This window comes from Pagrus major, chromosome 15 (assembly GCF_040436345.1).
Source record: "Pagrus major chromosome 15, Pma_NU_1.0".
Classification (NCBI taxonomy): domain Eukaryota; kingdom Metazoa; phylum Chordata; class Actinopteri; order Spariformes; family Sparidae; genus Pagrus; species Pagrus major.
In genome coordinates this window covers 18,013,652-18,030,070 of record NC_133229.1, presented here as the reverse complement: position 1 = coordinate 18,030,070, position 16,419 = coordinate 18,013,652, and the positions used below count along the sequence as shown (strand labels likewise).

Here is a 16,419-nt window from a genome sequence, read left to right as displayed (position 1 = left end):
ACTATTTCGTGGTGAAAACCGGCCAGATCAGTGACTACCTATGTGCTGTTGTCATCACAATGAAGTTGCCATCATCATCATCATTATCATCGTACCATCTTCATTACACATTGTTATTTCAGAGCTGTTACAGGTGATGATGCATCCAGTCTTTATGCTAACCTAGGTTAACTGCCTCTCAGCATCACAGCGTCAAATAAACACGTTTCCTAATTTAATTAGACTGAACAGTAGAATAATTGTTATTTATATCTTTATGTACTCACAATAAAAATGCATTGCATTGCAACTGATTAAGAGGAGCCTTAGAAGAGGGCTCTCGGGACTAGTAGAAGTTCACCTGCTCTTCGGTAAATTCCTGTTTTTTTTTTTTTACATTTTTCAATACAGAGCAGCTGCATGTTGTGCTTGACTGGAGTTGCCTCCCAGGGTCATGTTAGTTACTGACAGCCCAACATCAGGGCTTGATGAATGCCCACTACAGTTACAGTAAAGGGATATTAAAGGTTTCCTTACACATAAATAGACAACTTACCTGCTGTTCATTGTGTATTTGCCTACTTTGTCATTCATTATGTGCTCCCTTCTGACTGTGAAGATCAAACTGCACTTACCTGTACAGTATGCTGAGCTTCTGTCTAACATAATGACATTCACTTGTCATTCATTTTTTTCTGATGGAGCCCTTTTTTCTTTGTTTTGGGGTGTATCGTGTACGGCATCGATGTGCATATTAATGCTCCATTAGTTCCAGTCAGATTAGAGGTTCTGACGTCAGCGATGTTTCAGAAGTCAGACAGATAATCTCAGTTATATTAAGTATCTGAAAGTGAATCCTTTCGCATGTCTAATCCTCCACTGTGAGCTTATTTAAGTGATATCTGTTCAGCCTTTGGCAGACAAACTGTTTTTTTTGCTCCCACCGCTGAGATTTACCTCAAGCACTGAGATTATTCCTGCTTCCAGAGCAGCTCTGCACCTGGAAAATTGGTGCTCACAAACTTTAAAGGGGCTCTATGTGACAATTTGTAGTAATTTACATGTATTAACCACTTTTTTATGGGCCATATGTGAGCAGATTGTAACATGATGTCTGTCTCGGTTGCCTATACAAGCCTGTGGATGCTAATGTTATTTTAGAAGTAGAGTACGCTAATGGAAACTGACAACCTGCTTCCAGCACAACACAGATGTTCCACAGAGCCCCTTTAAAATAAAATGTATAGCCACACATACATACAACACTTCCAGATGACAAAAATCTTAATCCACATCCCCATTTTTATTTGAGTCAAGTGTGGCAAATTTCACATTTTCGGGCAAATGTCCAGTTATTGAGGCCCATCTAACACTGGAGGAAACACTGGCATAGTCAATATTCTATGGAACAATCACATTTTAATCAACAGGCCAGGTACAAACAATTTCAAGTATTATATAGTATTAACCTCTCCTCTAAACCGAGTCTTATGGGATTTATTCCTGCTGTTACTGTACATTAATACTCATACTGTATATGACTGTAATGCAAACAATAATGTCAATATCAAAATGCTGTACAAAAAACAGGATGTACAGGAAATCAGTTGGGTAAGACACTCCTTACAGCATACAGATAAACATAAAAAATACAAAAAAAGGCACTTAAGAATATTAGACACACACACACACTCACACACACTCACACGTATATATGTACACATACAGTATACTAAGAAATCATATACTTGAGCCCATGTTATCACACAATTCACCTGAAAAGTTATTTTTACAATTATATCAGATACACTTGGCTGGGGAGCAATGCAGAGACCTCGTCAGCTAATGATAAACAAGGCGTCATCCTACAGGAAGAGCAGCTGACAGAGTCAGGAAGGAGTGTTTACATCCCGATCGTATGCATCACCGCTGTCTTACACCTCAAATGGCTTTTAATTTCACACGTATCTGTCTATTGTAAGCAGGAACTCAAATGTCTGTTTGAAATGATACCTAGAATTAAACATTATGACCTTAACCTGCCTCTGCAAAGTCCTTATTGGCTGAATGGACAGACCAATACACACTTATATCGTATTTATTCAAATTAAACACAAGTATGGTGACGCTTCCGACCTCTGATATGACGAGTGTCATGATATGATGTTAACAACATCTCGGAGGTGAGTATAAAATCAGCAGCTTTGCTTTCTCGAGCAGCTGCTGACCCTAAAAAATAATTAGTCTGGTTGTCAGCGCAGTGTTAAATTACTGTAGCATTAAACATGCTCATTAACTCACTCCTGCACCCTCATTAGAGAACAGTTCTGGGGGAAATATTATTTTTGTGGAATATTTTTTGGCACGTAAATGAACAAATTCTTCAAATATTGAATATCTGACAGAAATATCAGCAGCTGCTCTCCCACAAACTTTATAATTGTCACATTCAGAGGGATAAAATCAAGAGTATCATCACTTACACTGTTTAGCTCGGTTAAAAACTAATTATTATTGGCAAGTTATTGCAAGGTTAGAAAATGTGAGAACAATCATGTTCACGACGCGATAAGTTCCTGACCATTTGTAGATTATATATGTAGTTCTGTCTCGGTCAACAATTTGGAGAAACCTACAGCGCTTTGGACAGGAAGACACAGATTGTCAAAAAAGTGCAACACACCACACGTCACCTGTTTGAGCACATAACTTCAGTCACAGTCCACATCCAGTCATCAAGAATAGAGGGCTTTTAGGGACACAATGCACTCTGTGGCAACCATATTGGCTATGACAGCAGAAAAAAGTATGGTTGTGTTCTGTTTTTCACTACTTATTCACTCCACTTGAATGATTTTGTCTAAAATGTCAACGTGTTTTATTCGAAATCTGAGCTAAATCAAATATGGGAAGATTAAATTGTTGGAGTTCAATATTCAGTCAAAACAGACCAAGTCGTGCCTCAAGTGGGAGGAATTTGTAAAATCTACTCTCAATTGTTGCGTGCCGTGGGCTTCAGCCTACTTCTTTTTTGGTGATTGACTGTGAGAAATTCATGTGAAATAATTTTTGTTTGTAACTAAAGAATAGTCTTTATAAAATGAAGCCCCATTAGCCAGGAAACAAGCCTATTGTTGGCTGCTTTTTTTAATGCAAAATGGAAGAAACTAGCAGGGATACTATTCATCATAAATTAGCCTCTTGGCTAGATATCCAGCTTAAACGTTGATATTGTTGCCAATAGGGCAAAGAAAGAGAGTTTGATGGGTCACAGGTCAACATGAATCTTGACCTATTGCTATGTGCTATATTTAGCCATCTTAGCACCTTGCCACTTGTCCAGTAGGCCTTTGTTGTGCCAGTGATTGTTTACAGGAGAGCTGTGATGTCACCAAAAAGCCTCTATTCCTCACTGTTTCTTACAGATATCAAGTCACTAACAAATCCTGTTTTTTGCTCAGTAGTTATATACAGTTATCGTAGGGAACAGCTACCTTTAACTTGTGGAGTAAAATTGCAGAGCAGATAAATATTGCATTGTGCCTGCAAAGTGACAAATTCAAATCTCAAAAAACATGGTTTCAAAGTATTGCTTTGACAAGATAGCCAACCCCTGCCATTGTCACTTATCCTCTCTTTTGGGTTTCTTAAAAATAGAAAACAAATTCTCCCTGATCTCCTTCTTCACATTATGATCGTTAGAAAGCCTGTTGAGAGTGAATACAGCCCAGCTTGTTGCTCAGTGGAGCTCCAGCTGCAGTGTTTGATGAGTAAGCAGGACTTTGTTTCCCAAAACCATCGCAAGACCAATACGCCAATCGTGAGACACCTTAGGTTCAGTAACCACGTTTCACTCTGCCATAGCTCCAGACCCAAAAATAAGGCAATCTTTTGTTTGAGTTGTTTCATAATCATAGCCCTGATGAGGAAAAGCCTTACAACGCATGTTTGGGTTTCTATTGATTTGGATGGTTTTGGGATTTGATCCAAGGCGAGTTTGTTTAGCCTGACTCAGGATATGACCTCCCACCTGCCCAGTCACCCCAGTCCCGCCCCCTGTTCAATACAGTGAAACAGATCAGCAAAGAATAACAACACATTGTTAATGGTAAGCCCTTAACCTGAACTGATTCTAATGACCGTCACATTGTATGAATGTGTTCTACTGTTACTGTCTTGACCCTAAGTGTCAGTGTCCTATGGGGTTGCCCAGAAACTTCCTAACTCTGCTAAGAATAAAGTTCTGGGATAAACGATGATGTTTTCTTTACAATTGAACCGCTTAATTTTTAAAAACAGTCCTTTTGTTTTCTGTCTGCAAAACTTGGTAACAATCAAACCCTTCTCCCTACAAAGGAACCATCTCATTGTACTGGTTCCTCTCTCCTCGAGCTCCCGCCATCATGAGTGCTCCCTCCAGTCCGGCCATACTGGAGCCGAGTCCTGTGCAGCCCTTCAGCCCTCCTCCAGCCAGGTCCTGGCACATCATGGCATCATGGGAAGACACAATAATCCCGCTACTTGCCGAGGTGGAGTTGGGGCTCTCCTCCCCCCTCCTCTGTCGCTCCGGTGTTGGAGCAGGTGCTCTGATCCCACTGCTTCCAGCACCTACGCCGCCTCCGACAGCTCCCCCTCGCCTTTTAGGTGGCGGGCCCCAGAGGAAGGCGTGGGCAGGCCTGTAGTGCTGGCGGGCGTAGCGGAGCAGGCGTCTGCGGGTGGCTGGCAGGCGGATGGTGTAGACGTAGTACTCCAGGACGCTGTGCTGCATGTTGGGAATGGTGTTTTGGCACAGCGACTCCTCCAGGAACAGACGAACCAGTGGGGCCTTGAAGGCCTCATAGCCGAGCTCCCCCAAGGATTTCAAGATGCGAGTGATCCGCAGGTAGTTGTGCTGCGACCTGGGAAGAACAAAGCGAGGTGAAAAGGTTTACTGGGATGAAGAGGGTTAAAACAACTAAACCAGATCAGACATATACATTTTTAGCAAAAAAACGTAATGTAAAAATCAATGCTGCACGACTCTGTGTAGCATTCAACTTGTATTCTGATCTTCTGGTCTCTGGACAATACAGAACCTTCATTAGCAAAAATACTTTTGTCTCCGATGGTCGTTTGGCCTGAGAGGAGTCTAGAAACCACATTGCACCAGATGCAAAAGACATCGTGTGTATCTGATGGGACGTTAAAAGCAAAAGGAGGGAATAAAATTATACTGAGCAGCTGCTTTATGGTGGAGAATGTGTTGTTTTTCATGTGGTTGGGATAATGGTAACAATTAGCATCAGATACTTTGGGTTTAGAGGTGGTTTAAGACTTGAGGAGGTTATAGTAATAGCACTGAGACCATGCTGTGTAATACCACTGGTAAACACCCCAACGTGAGACATTCAGGTGGTTTCTATGGCAAGAAAAGGCAATGACTTCTCTCAGGCCATGAAACCATTCAAATCGAACGCGAAAGAAAAACAAATCAACCTTTAAATTGCCCTTTAACCATCTGTTTGTTGGCTTCAAACATGTTGTTTCACATTTGGCTGCTGATAGAAGAACAATTAAGTTGCAATGGATTTAGAATAATTGCCTTGCTAAAGGACACAAAAGCAGAAATCGGCAACCCAGCCAGAAGTTCACACGAATTCTAGCAACAATTTGATACCACGAAGCTGCTGCACGATGTGTTTACGTGCTTACTCATTGAGGTGCTGGAAGCGCTCCTGCCAGTTGGAAGCCCGAGCAACATTCCCGCTCTTATCCAGCAGTTTGATGCCATAGAAGTCCAACATCAGGGAATAGGCTGCCAGGAATCTCCGCTTAGCTTCCCGAGTGCTTTGGAATTCCTGACAGGAGTAAACACAGCAGATGAGAGACCGGGACACGGGGACAACACCATGTTTCTGTTTGGCTTTTTTTTAATGTTTAGATGGTCGTCAGAGGTTGTAAGAGGGACGTAACATCTATGTGTTAATGTACTCTCGTCTCAGTCACTGGCTGAATGATAGATGTACTCAATCAACAATGTTAAATACTTACTATGAGGAAGTGCAAACAAATGAGACATGCAGCAGGAAGCTCAGACATTAACGCGCTTGCAAACATGGTGCGTAGAGTCTATACGTCTTATTTTGTGTCTTACTTTGATCTCGTCCTGAGTCAGTTCATGTGCGTAGAAGTTGAGCCCTTGTTCTCTTAATGGGAACAGCCTGCCACACGGGAAAAAGATTCAAACACATTAGTTTACTCAGTAATGTAGATTATTTGACTGCACAACAGCTGCTGTTGTTGTCAACGGAAAATAAACAAAGCTAATACCACTATTGCTACCTTATACAGTTCCAGTCATACGTCCATTAGCTAACTGACTAGACATGGCAGGCTTATCAAGCTTGAAGCTGCAGAAGGAAAGATACTCTCTTTTTTTTTTGTCTTCACAAAACCAAAACCAAATATCGTAAGAGATGGATTCATTGTGTGTGTTTGTCTGCTCTCATGTAAGCTACAAATGTTAGCATGTCCAGCCAACTAGCTTGCCAGCTACAATAGTAGCATTACTTTCAATGTTGAGGAACACATCATTAACTACAAACTATATAACATTACATCACAAGTAGCACATCCACTGTGTAGAAGCTGGACCTGGATGCTATCACAGTTAGCATCTCTGTCTTGTCCTATTGAATTTTTGGTTATGCTCGTAATAAGTAAGTAATAGTCTGACTTTACATTTCTCCTCATCATTGTGGTAATGCCAGCACTAACTAACTCGACAACGCAAAACAACAATGTTGTTTCTTATAACTCATTTCAACGTCTTCTACGGGGATCATCAATTGGTGGTGTTGTTGTCTTTTTGCCTTAGACATGAAGCTTTAGCCTCAGTCTTTAGCACAATATCATGTATGTATCCATCTTGTGTATTTTCAAGACCCTTTTACAAAATAAGTCTGCTGGAAATATTAAAAAGTAAACTGGAGAGAGTGTTTTAAACCAACTCATGGAGCTGACGTTAGCTTAATTGGCTAGCTACAGTAGCTGCAGCTAACAAAATCTGATGCCGACAGTCCTCTTTTCAGCCGTCAACATCTTCTCTCCATGGCTATTGTCTACCTCTGTCTGACCTGAGGACCCGTTGTTTTGAAAATGGTAAATCTGCCCCCTTCGTCATTGTTAACTGCCTGTGTCCTATGTAAGAAGCAAAAGCTAAACAGGTGTAGCGACAGGAACTAAAGAGGACCAGGCTTAGCGAGTACTTATTTTCAAATCCATTCCAATTCTAAGATGCCCCACATTTTACAATCAGGAAGCACAGCTGATTTAAATCCTCACACTTTTTCTAGTGACATCTGTTTGACAACTGGACAGAAAGAAAAAAAAAACAAGCTTCGACATGTCAGTCACTGCCAATTACGAGGAGTTTGTGCTATCACATTCGAGACAAATGAAAATAGACAGATGGGTTGTCTCACCACTGAATGTAGGTGTGATTGTGCTCCAGTTTGTCATAGTCGCCTCTCCACTTAGTCAGAATCTCCTCTATATAGATACCTGAGGAGAGACAGGGACTAATTAGCTGCCACACACATTTCAAGTGTGTATGTATGTATGTGTAACATGTGTGTGCGTGCGTGCAAGTGCGTGTGTGTGTGTGTAAGCTTGTTTAAACATTGGATCAGTCCACTAATCTTCTGGTCTTTCCCAGTCAAACATGACCTTTAGCCAAGCACAACTCGTTAAGCCCAAAGCCAACATCGGGTCTCTCCACAGTGGCAGGAGGTCTGCATGTATAGAGCACGCGTGTGTGTGTGTGCGTGTGATCTCACCATCAGGCACTAGAGGGATCTTGTTCATGTAGAAGCGCAGGTTGCGGTACTCGTTGGGTTGCCGGGACTTTCTGAAGTTCTGCACAAAAACACAACAAAGAGATCACACTGGGTGTCGACAACATTGAGACAGCGACTGCGCATTGTATAGCTACATTTGTGGATATCTAGGCCACCACAATACATAATGTTTTGTTTGTGTGTGTGTGTTTGCGCATGTACCGGGTAGCTATGACGGTATTTGTAGAGGTCCCTGGCAGCGTAAAAACTCCTCTTCATCTTTGGAAGAGACTCTGGGGATTCAGTCAGCTGAGAAAGAAAGACAGTCAGAAAGAAAGAAAAAAAGAAAGAAAGAAAAAGCAAAAAATTGTCTCTGTTCAAATGCAGATCTGAAACAAAAACATCCAGTGTTTTTAACAGATGCAGCGTCCCACTCATCCACCATTCAGCTGAATTAAAAGCACCGACTTTGCTTTTGAGGTCGAGTGCTGTCATCATCCATTTCTTTCTGGCAAAAGAGGACAATTCACATCAGTGCTGCCGTGCAATCGCTACAAAAGGACGCTAGAAACTAGATCTGATTCTCAAATTAAATCTGGGTCATGCTAACTTCCACTGGTCAGAAAAGGCTTGCACTAAGCCTAATCCTGTTAAATCTAACTATCTCGGTATCATATTGTGCACCCAATACCTCGAGCTGTTTACTGTGTGATGTTTCTTGATTTTGTGTCTTTTTATAGACATGTTTGAGTGTTCCCTGAGTTTCACCTTAACCCTCAAAGACTCAGGCCATTCAGGACCCCTACAGTGAATGTGATAACTATTTTTTACAGTTATTATACTATTTTTTTTCTATTCTGCAGCATTGATTCATCGAGGAAACCCACATAGTTTGTTCCAGTGAGCCAACGAGCAGCGGTTTTAGCCAACCTGCTTTTGTTGTTCACGTCCAATGGATAATATATTTCTCTGAAAAGAGTCACTTTTGCACCAATCTTCTCAGTTATGATAAAATAACCTTTCTATTTACTCTCTGAAAATAGCTACATGGTTAGTAAATGAAATATCGGATTTTTCACTGAAGAACACAGAGAAATTTATTATAATAAATGGCTGTAACTTGCCTAGAAAAGGTCAGAAGAAGACAAAAATTCATATGGAAGTCTGAAATATCCAAGTTCAACTTTTTAAATAAAAAGAAAATTAACTACCTACGATCCTTTCTGAGTTTAGAGTAAAAAAACACATTTTTTTTTCTTTAATTCTGGTAAATTTATCCATTCTCAGACAAAGCGAATGTAAAATTGGGACTTGAAATGAGCCAGACTGAAACTTAACGTTCTCATAATGATGTACGGCAAACTAAATATATACAGGTCAGTCAGCCGCCACAAAAAGTGTTCAACGTCTTTGAGAGTTAAACCACAGTCCAATATGCAAAGTCCAACACCAAGCTGTGGTTTAATCATAACCAAAACACAGAAAAAACAATTAAGGAGTCTGATTGAACCAATCTGAAACAATCTATCAAAGAGTGATCCAGCAGATTACAGTTTCTCAAACAGCCCTGTTATAACCTACTGGTTTCATTAATGTGAAACAGTGTGAAGCAGCCGAATTACAACTATTGTGATCATTCAGGGCACGGGGACAATAATCATGAAGCTGTAACCTAATAGAAAATGTTTTATTTCTTTCATGAACCAGCAGGCACATTGTGTAATTTCAACTGGAAAAGCAATATAGGGAGTAATTACCTTCAATAATGAGTTAACATAATTATCCCTAGTAAGTGGTAAATAATGCCACATGTGAGATATATCAGTACCACATCATCATGCAGTTAATGTTAAATGAGTTGGGATATTTTGAATATTTCTTTGGTGTTTAATCCACCAAGCAGCAATTTATGTCACGTTATGTAAAATTAGACACTTTCCCAGTCAGCTCACTGCCAGCTGCCTGTACAACCCTTCACTGTCCTGTGTAGTACACCTTGGTACAAGTGCTGTCACAGGAGGACCATTGCAGTGAAGTACATTACTGTTTGGCGGATATAATGCCAGAGTGTATCTCAACGACTGAGTAAAGTTCACACCATGAAGTGAGTGGAAATCTTTGCATAAAACCCACGTTCACACTAAAATTGACACATTTTTGAATGGAGTTTGGCGGAACGCTCGCCTCAACGTGACAGCGTGTATCGGGGCTAGTGGGCTGCCCTTCCGTGTCCTGGCCTTGTCAATACAGTGCGCTGCCGGTGGCACACATGTTACCGCATCGTGTCCCTTATCACCAGCCCCAACCCCCCCACCCCGCATTGTCTCATCACAGGCATACTACATGACCCTCGGTGTACCTGCGGGGACGTGTCTCCCGGGTCTCCGGCGGCCCGCTCGCTCTCCGCCGGGCTGACGGAGTCGGAGATGCCGCTGTCATCTTCAGCCGCCGGCTCGTCGCTCTCTGAGTCCGACCCCCACGTCGAGTCGCATTCCTCAACGGTGCTCGGCTCCTTGAAACGCCAGCTGCCCAACAGATTTCCCATTTAAAAAACATGCAACACCTCTCTTGTACTTCTTTGCACAAATCACTACATCATTTTGCTCAAAGCCCTCGTATTTAGGTTTGTCACATTGTCCTCAGAGCGGAGCTTTTAAATGGCAGAAAAGGGGGAATTTCCAGATAAGCAGCGATGATGCGTGTTTCGGTATGAGAGGTGATTAGTGCCACAGAGCAGCGGGAAGCGCTCTTAAAGCTACAGTCACTGAATATTTACCTGAAGGAGACGCCTGTTAATTGTCTTAAGTATTTCTACTATTGCACACCTGTTTCCTCTTATAAATATTGTATGTTTATTGTTACGGATCAATACAAGTACAAATACAGTATATTTCAATTGTTTATCAAATGCAGAGCTTCAGTGCTAATGCTGCATACTGTCTGCTGATTGTCCAGTGGACACACGTATACTCATATAACAGATTTAATTCATCTTTCTGTACACTGGCTTTTGTTATTTAGTGTCAAATACCAGCCGTCCTTGAAAAACTTTGGCCTCTCAACTAGATTTCATGAAGCAGAGTCCAGTTCAGCAAGTTTAATGAAGTACGCAGGAATTTATACTTGAGATTTTACGCAAACCTGTATTCATATCCCAAGCTAACTATTCAAACTAAATTAGCTCAAATATTTAAGGCAGCAATTGAACTTTTAAGTTGAATCAACCCAAAATGATGCACAGTGCATTGTAATATATATTTTTTGTAAAACCCGAGCCTCTATTGTACAGTGTGTGTGTTTGTTGCCATGCTTGCGCCGTACATTTTGGGATATGTTGCACACGAACTGAGGTTTAATGTTAACCAGCAGCACAAATGCATTTTGTGCTGCTGGTTATTTTTAATACAAACAAAAAAAATGTGTTTTAATACAAATGTGGAATTGTCATCCATCTTAGAAATCACTTCCTTCATGAATTCAAACAAACTGGTATCCAATTGCAACCACAGGATCAAAGCCAGTTCTAGAGTGTTGAAATGTTAAAGGGTAGAGGATCTGTCCATTTCCTTTCAAAATTCAAACATAAGCTGGTATCCAATAGTAAGCACAGGATCAAAGCCAGTTCTAGAGTGTTGAAGTGTTATAGGTAGAGGATCTGTCCATTTCCTGCCATTTGTGCTCAAACCCAAGTTTGGTTCAGACACAAATTTAACTGTTACCATGGAAAGTACACAGAGAAAACAAAGGAGACAGAGGACAAAATACACTGAGGTCCAGGAGAAGACAACTCTGGAAGTCATGGAAAACAAGTCCACCAAGGATAAACCTTCATTTGCTGTCCGCCTCAGTTCCCTTGAAGAACGCATAAGGTGTCAGCTGATGGACAGAATGGCGATGCTCAGACCGACTAGAACGGCGGGCAGAGTCAACTTGGAAATCCGAGAGGACTCCCTGACTGCTATACTCGATCAGCTCCAAGAAAAGGAGACATCCAACATGTGGAGCGGTGAGAGAGAGCAGATGCAAAGGAAGATATGTTTCCTGAAAGCCCAGCTGGATAAGGCTCAGGCCAATGTCTCTTCACGCAACGAGATAGAGGATCTGAAATCACAGCTCCAAACCATCTCCGAGACGCTGTTGAACACTCAGACTAGCCTTGAGCAGCAGACCTCCAGTAGTAAGGACCTTCAACTCCAACTGGAGAAGGCGAATGCAGAGAAGGAGGACCTTCAAAAGGAAGTGGGGGCAATGAGATCAGAAGTCCGAGTGGAAAAGCAGCTGCGCTCTGTGGCTGACAGCAACACTGAGATGTTTGAGGCTCGCAGAAAAGCCGAAGAGCTGGAGCAGGATCTTGTATTTGAGAAGAATCAAGTTTACCGGCTGCAGGACAAACTGAGCAAGATCAACAACATTCTTGTCAGACGAAAGGAGGACGCTGAGAAGACTCTGGAAAGAACCGAGGCTTCCCATCGTGCCGAGCTGGAGGAACGCAACGCAGAGACCAGGAAGATTTCATCTGCCCTGAAAAATGCAGAGGATCTGCTGGAAACTGAGCGCCTCCGCTGGCAGCAGGAGAGAACCTCCCTGCTGGAAGAGACGGAGAAATCCAGAGCTCTTCACGTGGCTCAGCTTGGCAAGCGAGATCAGGAGAACAACACCCTCCTGGCTGCTCTGAAAAACACAGAGCAGCAGTTGGAGAGACATCGTACGGAGTGGCAGGAGGTCAAGTCATCCCTCCTTCAGGCCACTGACAGCCTCAAAAAGACTCTCCAGGAAAAGGAGCAGGAGTGGGAGGAGAAAGAGAGCTCCGTGAAGTCCAAGCTGGAAGATCTCGAGAGCCAGGTCAACAAGAAGAAGAAGAAGAAGAAGTGGTATAGAAAACTCTTCTAGTGCCCAGATCCAGACTCAGGAACAGAGACTGACTCAAAAACATGCATTTGTTCTTGTATATTTGAGGATTAGTCATACTGGTTTTCTCCGGGTGCTCCGGTTAACCAACTTTAATTGAAGAGGAAATTCTTCAATAATAATAAAAAAAAAAAATGACCCTGTTCCTCACAAATATACAAGAACAAATGTGCGTACACACCCAGCCGTCCGAGGAGAGGGGATCTCTCTCTGAATTGCCTTTCCTGAGGTTTCTTCCCGTGCACCTTCCCAGGTTCATGGGGAGTTTTTCCTCGTCTTCTTAGAGAGCTTGGGCTGGGTGTCTGTTCCTGATCTGAGTCTGCAAGGCCCACCGTAATACCATCAGCCAAAAAAATAACATCTTTTTTGAGTGTTTGCATTGAAAATAAAACACAAAATGCAATGAGAAAAAAAAGTTGATAATTTACACTTTGTTGTTGTTTGTTTTAGTGATACAGCTCCTCATTCAAATCATTTTAGTTACATACAAAAAATGCATTCTAGAAACCTTTTTTTCTATTAAGACATTAAAGAGGTCATATTATGATTTTGGGGTTTTTGCCTTTCCTCTATTGCGTTATGTAACATTTTTGTGCATATAAAAGGTCCTGCTCCCGCACTGCCTGAAGTGCCTGGTTTGGAGTCGAGCCTTTACTTCCGTAACGTATGTGTGTCACTATGTCATATAAATGCGTATAATAATATGCGTTACACAAATATACATTTTTAAACATTTATTATAAAATATATACACTCCAGTCAGCAGATATGCAGTTTCTACTGCTGTAGTGGTGTTATTTTAGATCACACTACCTTCCTCGGGATGACCCGCCCTACCCTGCCTCTGATTGGCTACATCCTGCCTGTTAAGTAATGCGCATGTGCAACTCTCGCCAAAGATCGAATGTAGGCGAGATGTCTCATTTCCACCAAACCGGAAATGGTGTTTCCTATGGTGAAACGAAAAACAGAATGTACAACAAAAATGTATAACACATTAACAACACTACAGCATGTCTATATAAAGCAATATTCATATGATTTGTGGTTGTTTTCTAGCTGGTATATGTATAACATTTATTGCTCATTACCTTTTGTCACTCTGAAGGCGCTGATCCTATTTGTTACGCAGTATTTTACAGTCCACAGTGTTGTTGATGGGCCCTCGCTTCTCCTCATGCTGCTGCTGTGTGGCATTAATCACTCCCTATACAGGGTCCCGGTAACAGCAGCATCAGTACCAGAGCTGCGTCACGTGACACCGGGACAAGAAGAGGTTACGGTAACCCACACCACCACCACCACCACTACTGACCCCTACCCTCCCACCTCTCTGAGATTATCAATGTCAAAACATAGCTTGGACTGTACAACATCCTTCACAATTTCATTGATTGATTTTATCATAATGGTTCTAAACCAAACTAAAGGGACGACGTACAGCATTTGAATATTTGTTTTTCCTGATAAATGATTTAAATTTATCAACAAAATTCTCTTCTGAATTAAGGCCACCTGTCAACATATTTCAGCATGATACTGTCACGGCAAAAGCTTGCATAAAGCAACACTATGTAGAAATTGGCATTTTGTGTGATTTGGTGCTGTGTGGCATTAATCACTCCCTATACAGGGTCCCGGTAACAGCAGCATCAGTACCAGAGCTGCGTCACGTGACACCGGGACAAGAGGAGGTTACGGTAACCCACCCCACACACCACCACCACAGTTTCTGAGTGCAACACCACTGTTGTAAATACAAATACCAGGTCAAATTACTTAAGTACAATTTTGAGGTACTTCTACTGTCCTTCAGAATATCTTATACTTAACTTCAGATTAAAATATTGTACTCTTTACTCCATAACATTTCATTAGACATACAGCTAAAGTACTAGTTACTTTTCAGAATAAGACTTGAAAACATACAAAATACATTTGACATAAAATACAACATATTATGAAGGATTAAACCAGTGATTCACAACTTTTATGGCATGTGACCTCATCCATAAAACAGCATCTGGTTTGTGCTCCTTGAAACATGTCGTGCTGTTAACAATTCAGACAAGACATTTGCCTCAAGAAGTCTCACAGTTTCATTGATACAACTTTTTAAGGCTGAAAAAGATTAGAAAAAAGTTCTTAAAATAATTTGTTGTTTTCTTCTTTCTCCTCCCATCAATCATCCCACACCCTTCAGATGTATCTCGTCTCTTTGGAGTGGCCTGATGTCTTGGTTGAGAACCACAGGATCAAACCAGTGAACTGTATATACAGTAGTTAAAACCAGCTCCACCTCGACCTTCTACAGCGATACACCTTCTACTGCTACATGCAGACCAGCGTGTCAGTAACGTCATATAATAATAGATCAGTCATAGAGGACAATTGTTTGAATTAAAACATTCTTTTACTTTTGCTTTAAAATTATTTTGCTAATAATAAAGTAAATCTGTTTTTACCTAGGTAGGATTTTAAAGGCAGAACCTTTAATTTTAACATTGTAGTTATATAACTTTTACTGAAATGCTCTGAGTGCTTGTTTCACCACTGGTATTTGTGTTGGCCTTCATGTCGTCATAAGCTTTTTAGTTTAAACTTTAAGTGTCGTTTTAAAAAATACAGTTCTACTGGACTATCACCACTAGTTACAAATGACTTCACTGCACGTAATATTAGTATCAACCTTCAAATGTCAAGTACAACCCTAATAGGCATTTTTGGTTTGGTTAAGGCTGTAGGTCGACCACCCTGACACTGGAAAGAGGAGCTACCTGGAGGGGAAACTAGAGCTCTTGGCAACGTGAACGACACCTGTGACATTGATGCGACTCCGATCAAAAGGTGCCCCTTGCCCCCTCAGCTCTGGCGGCTGCTGCGATGAAAGTGACTCACGGAGGTCAGAATAAAGTCATCATTCCAGTGAAAAAAAATGTGTGGTGTCGAAACCAAAAACCAAGTGAAACTGAGGAATGAGGCCATTGAGAGTTGATACTGCAGTATCAACATTATAGTCTCGGTCTAGTAACCACTCATAGGAACTGAAGTAGTTGCACCATCAGCAGTTAGCGTGACCTCTGTAACATTAATGGTAATTCATTACAAAACAGTGATTAACCGAGAAACAACTTCAATAACATTTAAGAAAGCTGAAACTCCTACAGTGCTTCATAATTGTCCATTGGTCTCATGCTGGGTTGGATTTTCTATAAAATGGAAGTGAATGCAACATTTAGCATCCAGCTCGGACTTCCCAACTACCAGTTCTGACAACAGCAGAACTCTCACAACCACAAATGAGTTATTGTTAACGGTGGAAAACCCAGGATCAGATGACTACTATGATCAAATCAACATTGTTACAGAGAGATACAGAGAAATCCTTTTGAACGGTGTTGAGGAAAACTGTTTAGTAAAGGCACAGCAGCAGACAGACAGTCAGGGGTGAAAACATTTGGTTGTTCCAAGGAACATTACAGTCATACAGCAGGTGATCTTTTCTGTATCGGAGGATTGAGGAACAATCTGTGATGGGATCAGTATTTCATCTAAATATGAGCCATAAGTCCCGGCACCAAACCAACGGGGAGACTTCACTGCTGCATTTCTTTGTTTACATACGCTTATTGCCCCAACATTGTGTGAGTCACAGAGGACTCTTTTTTTCATCAGTGAGCCTTTTATTGCTTTCAGTCCAACCAGTTTCCTCTAA

At 41.4% G+C, this 16,419-nt stretch overlaps 1 protein-coding gene across 1 annotated transcript; it reads right to left on the bottom strand.

Moving 5' to 3' along the window:
• Window positions 1-1,264: 1,264 nt before the first annotated feature.
• On the bottom strand, window positions 1,265-10,425 carry ogfrl1 (opioid growth factor receptor-like 1). Its single transcript, XM_073481321.1, has 7 exons — window positions 10,156-10,425; window positions 8,019-8,105; window positions 7,797-7,875; window positions 7,443-7,521; window positions 6,113-6,179; window positions 5,671-5,816; window positions 1,265-4,877 (listed from the first exon to the last, which is right to left on the bottom strand). Exons 1-7 carry the CDS (start codon window positions 10,339-10,341, stop codon window positions 4,328-4,330), a joined length of 1,194 nt encoding a protein of 397 aa, XP_073337422.1. The 5' UTR covers window positions 10,342-10,425; the 3' UTR covers window positions 1,265-4,327.
• Between the last annotated feature and the right edge of the window lie 5,994 nt (window positions 10,426-16,419).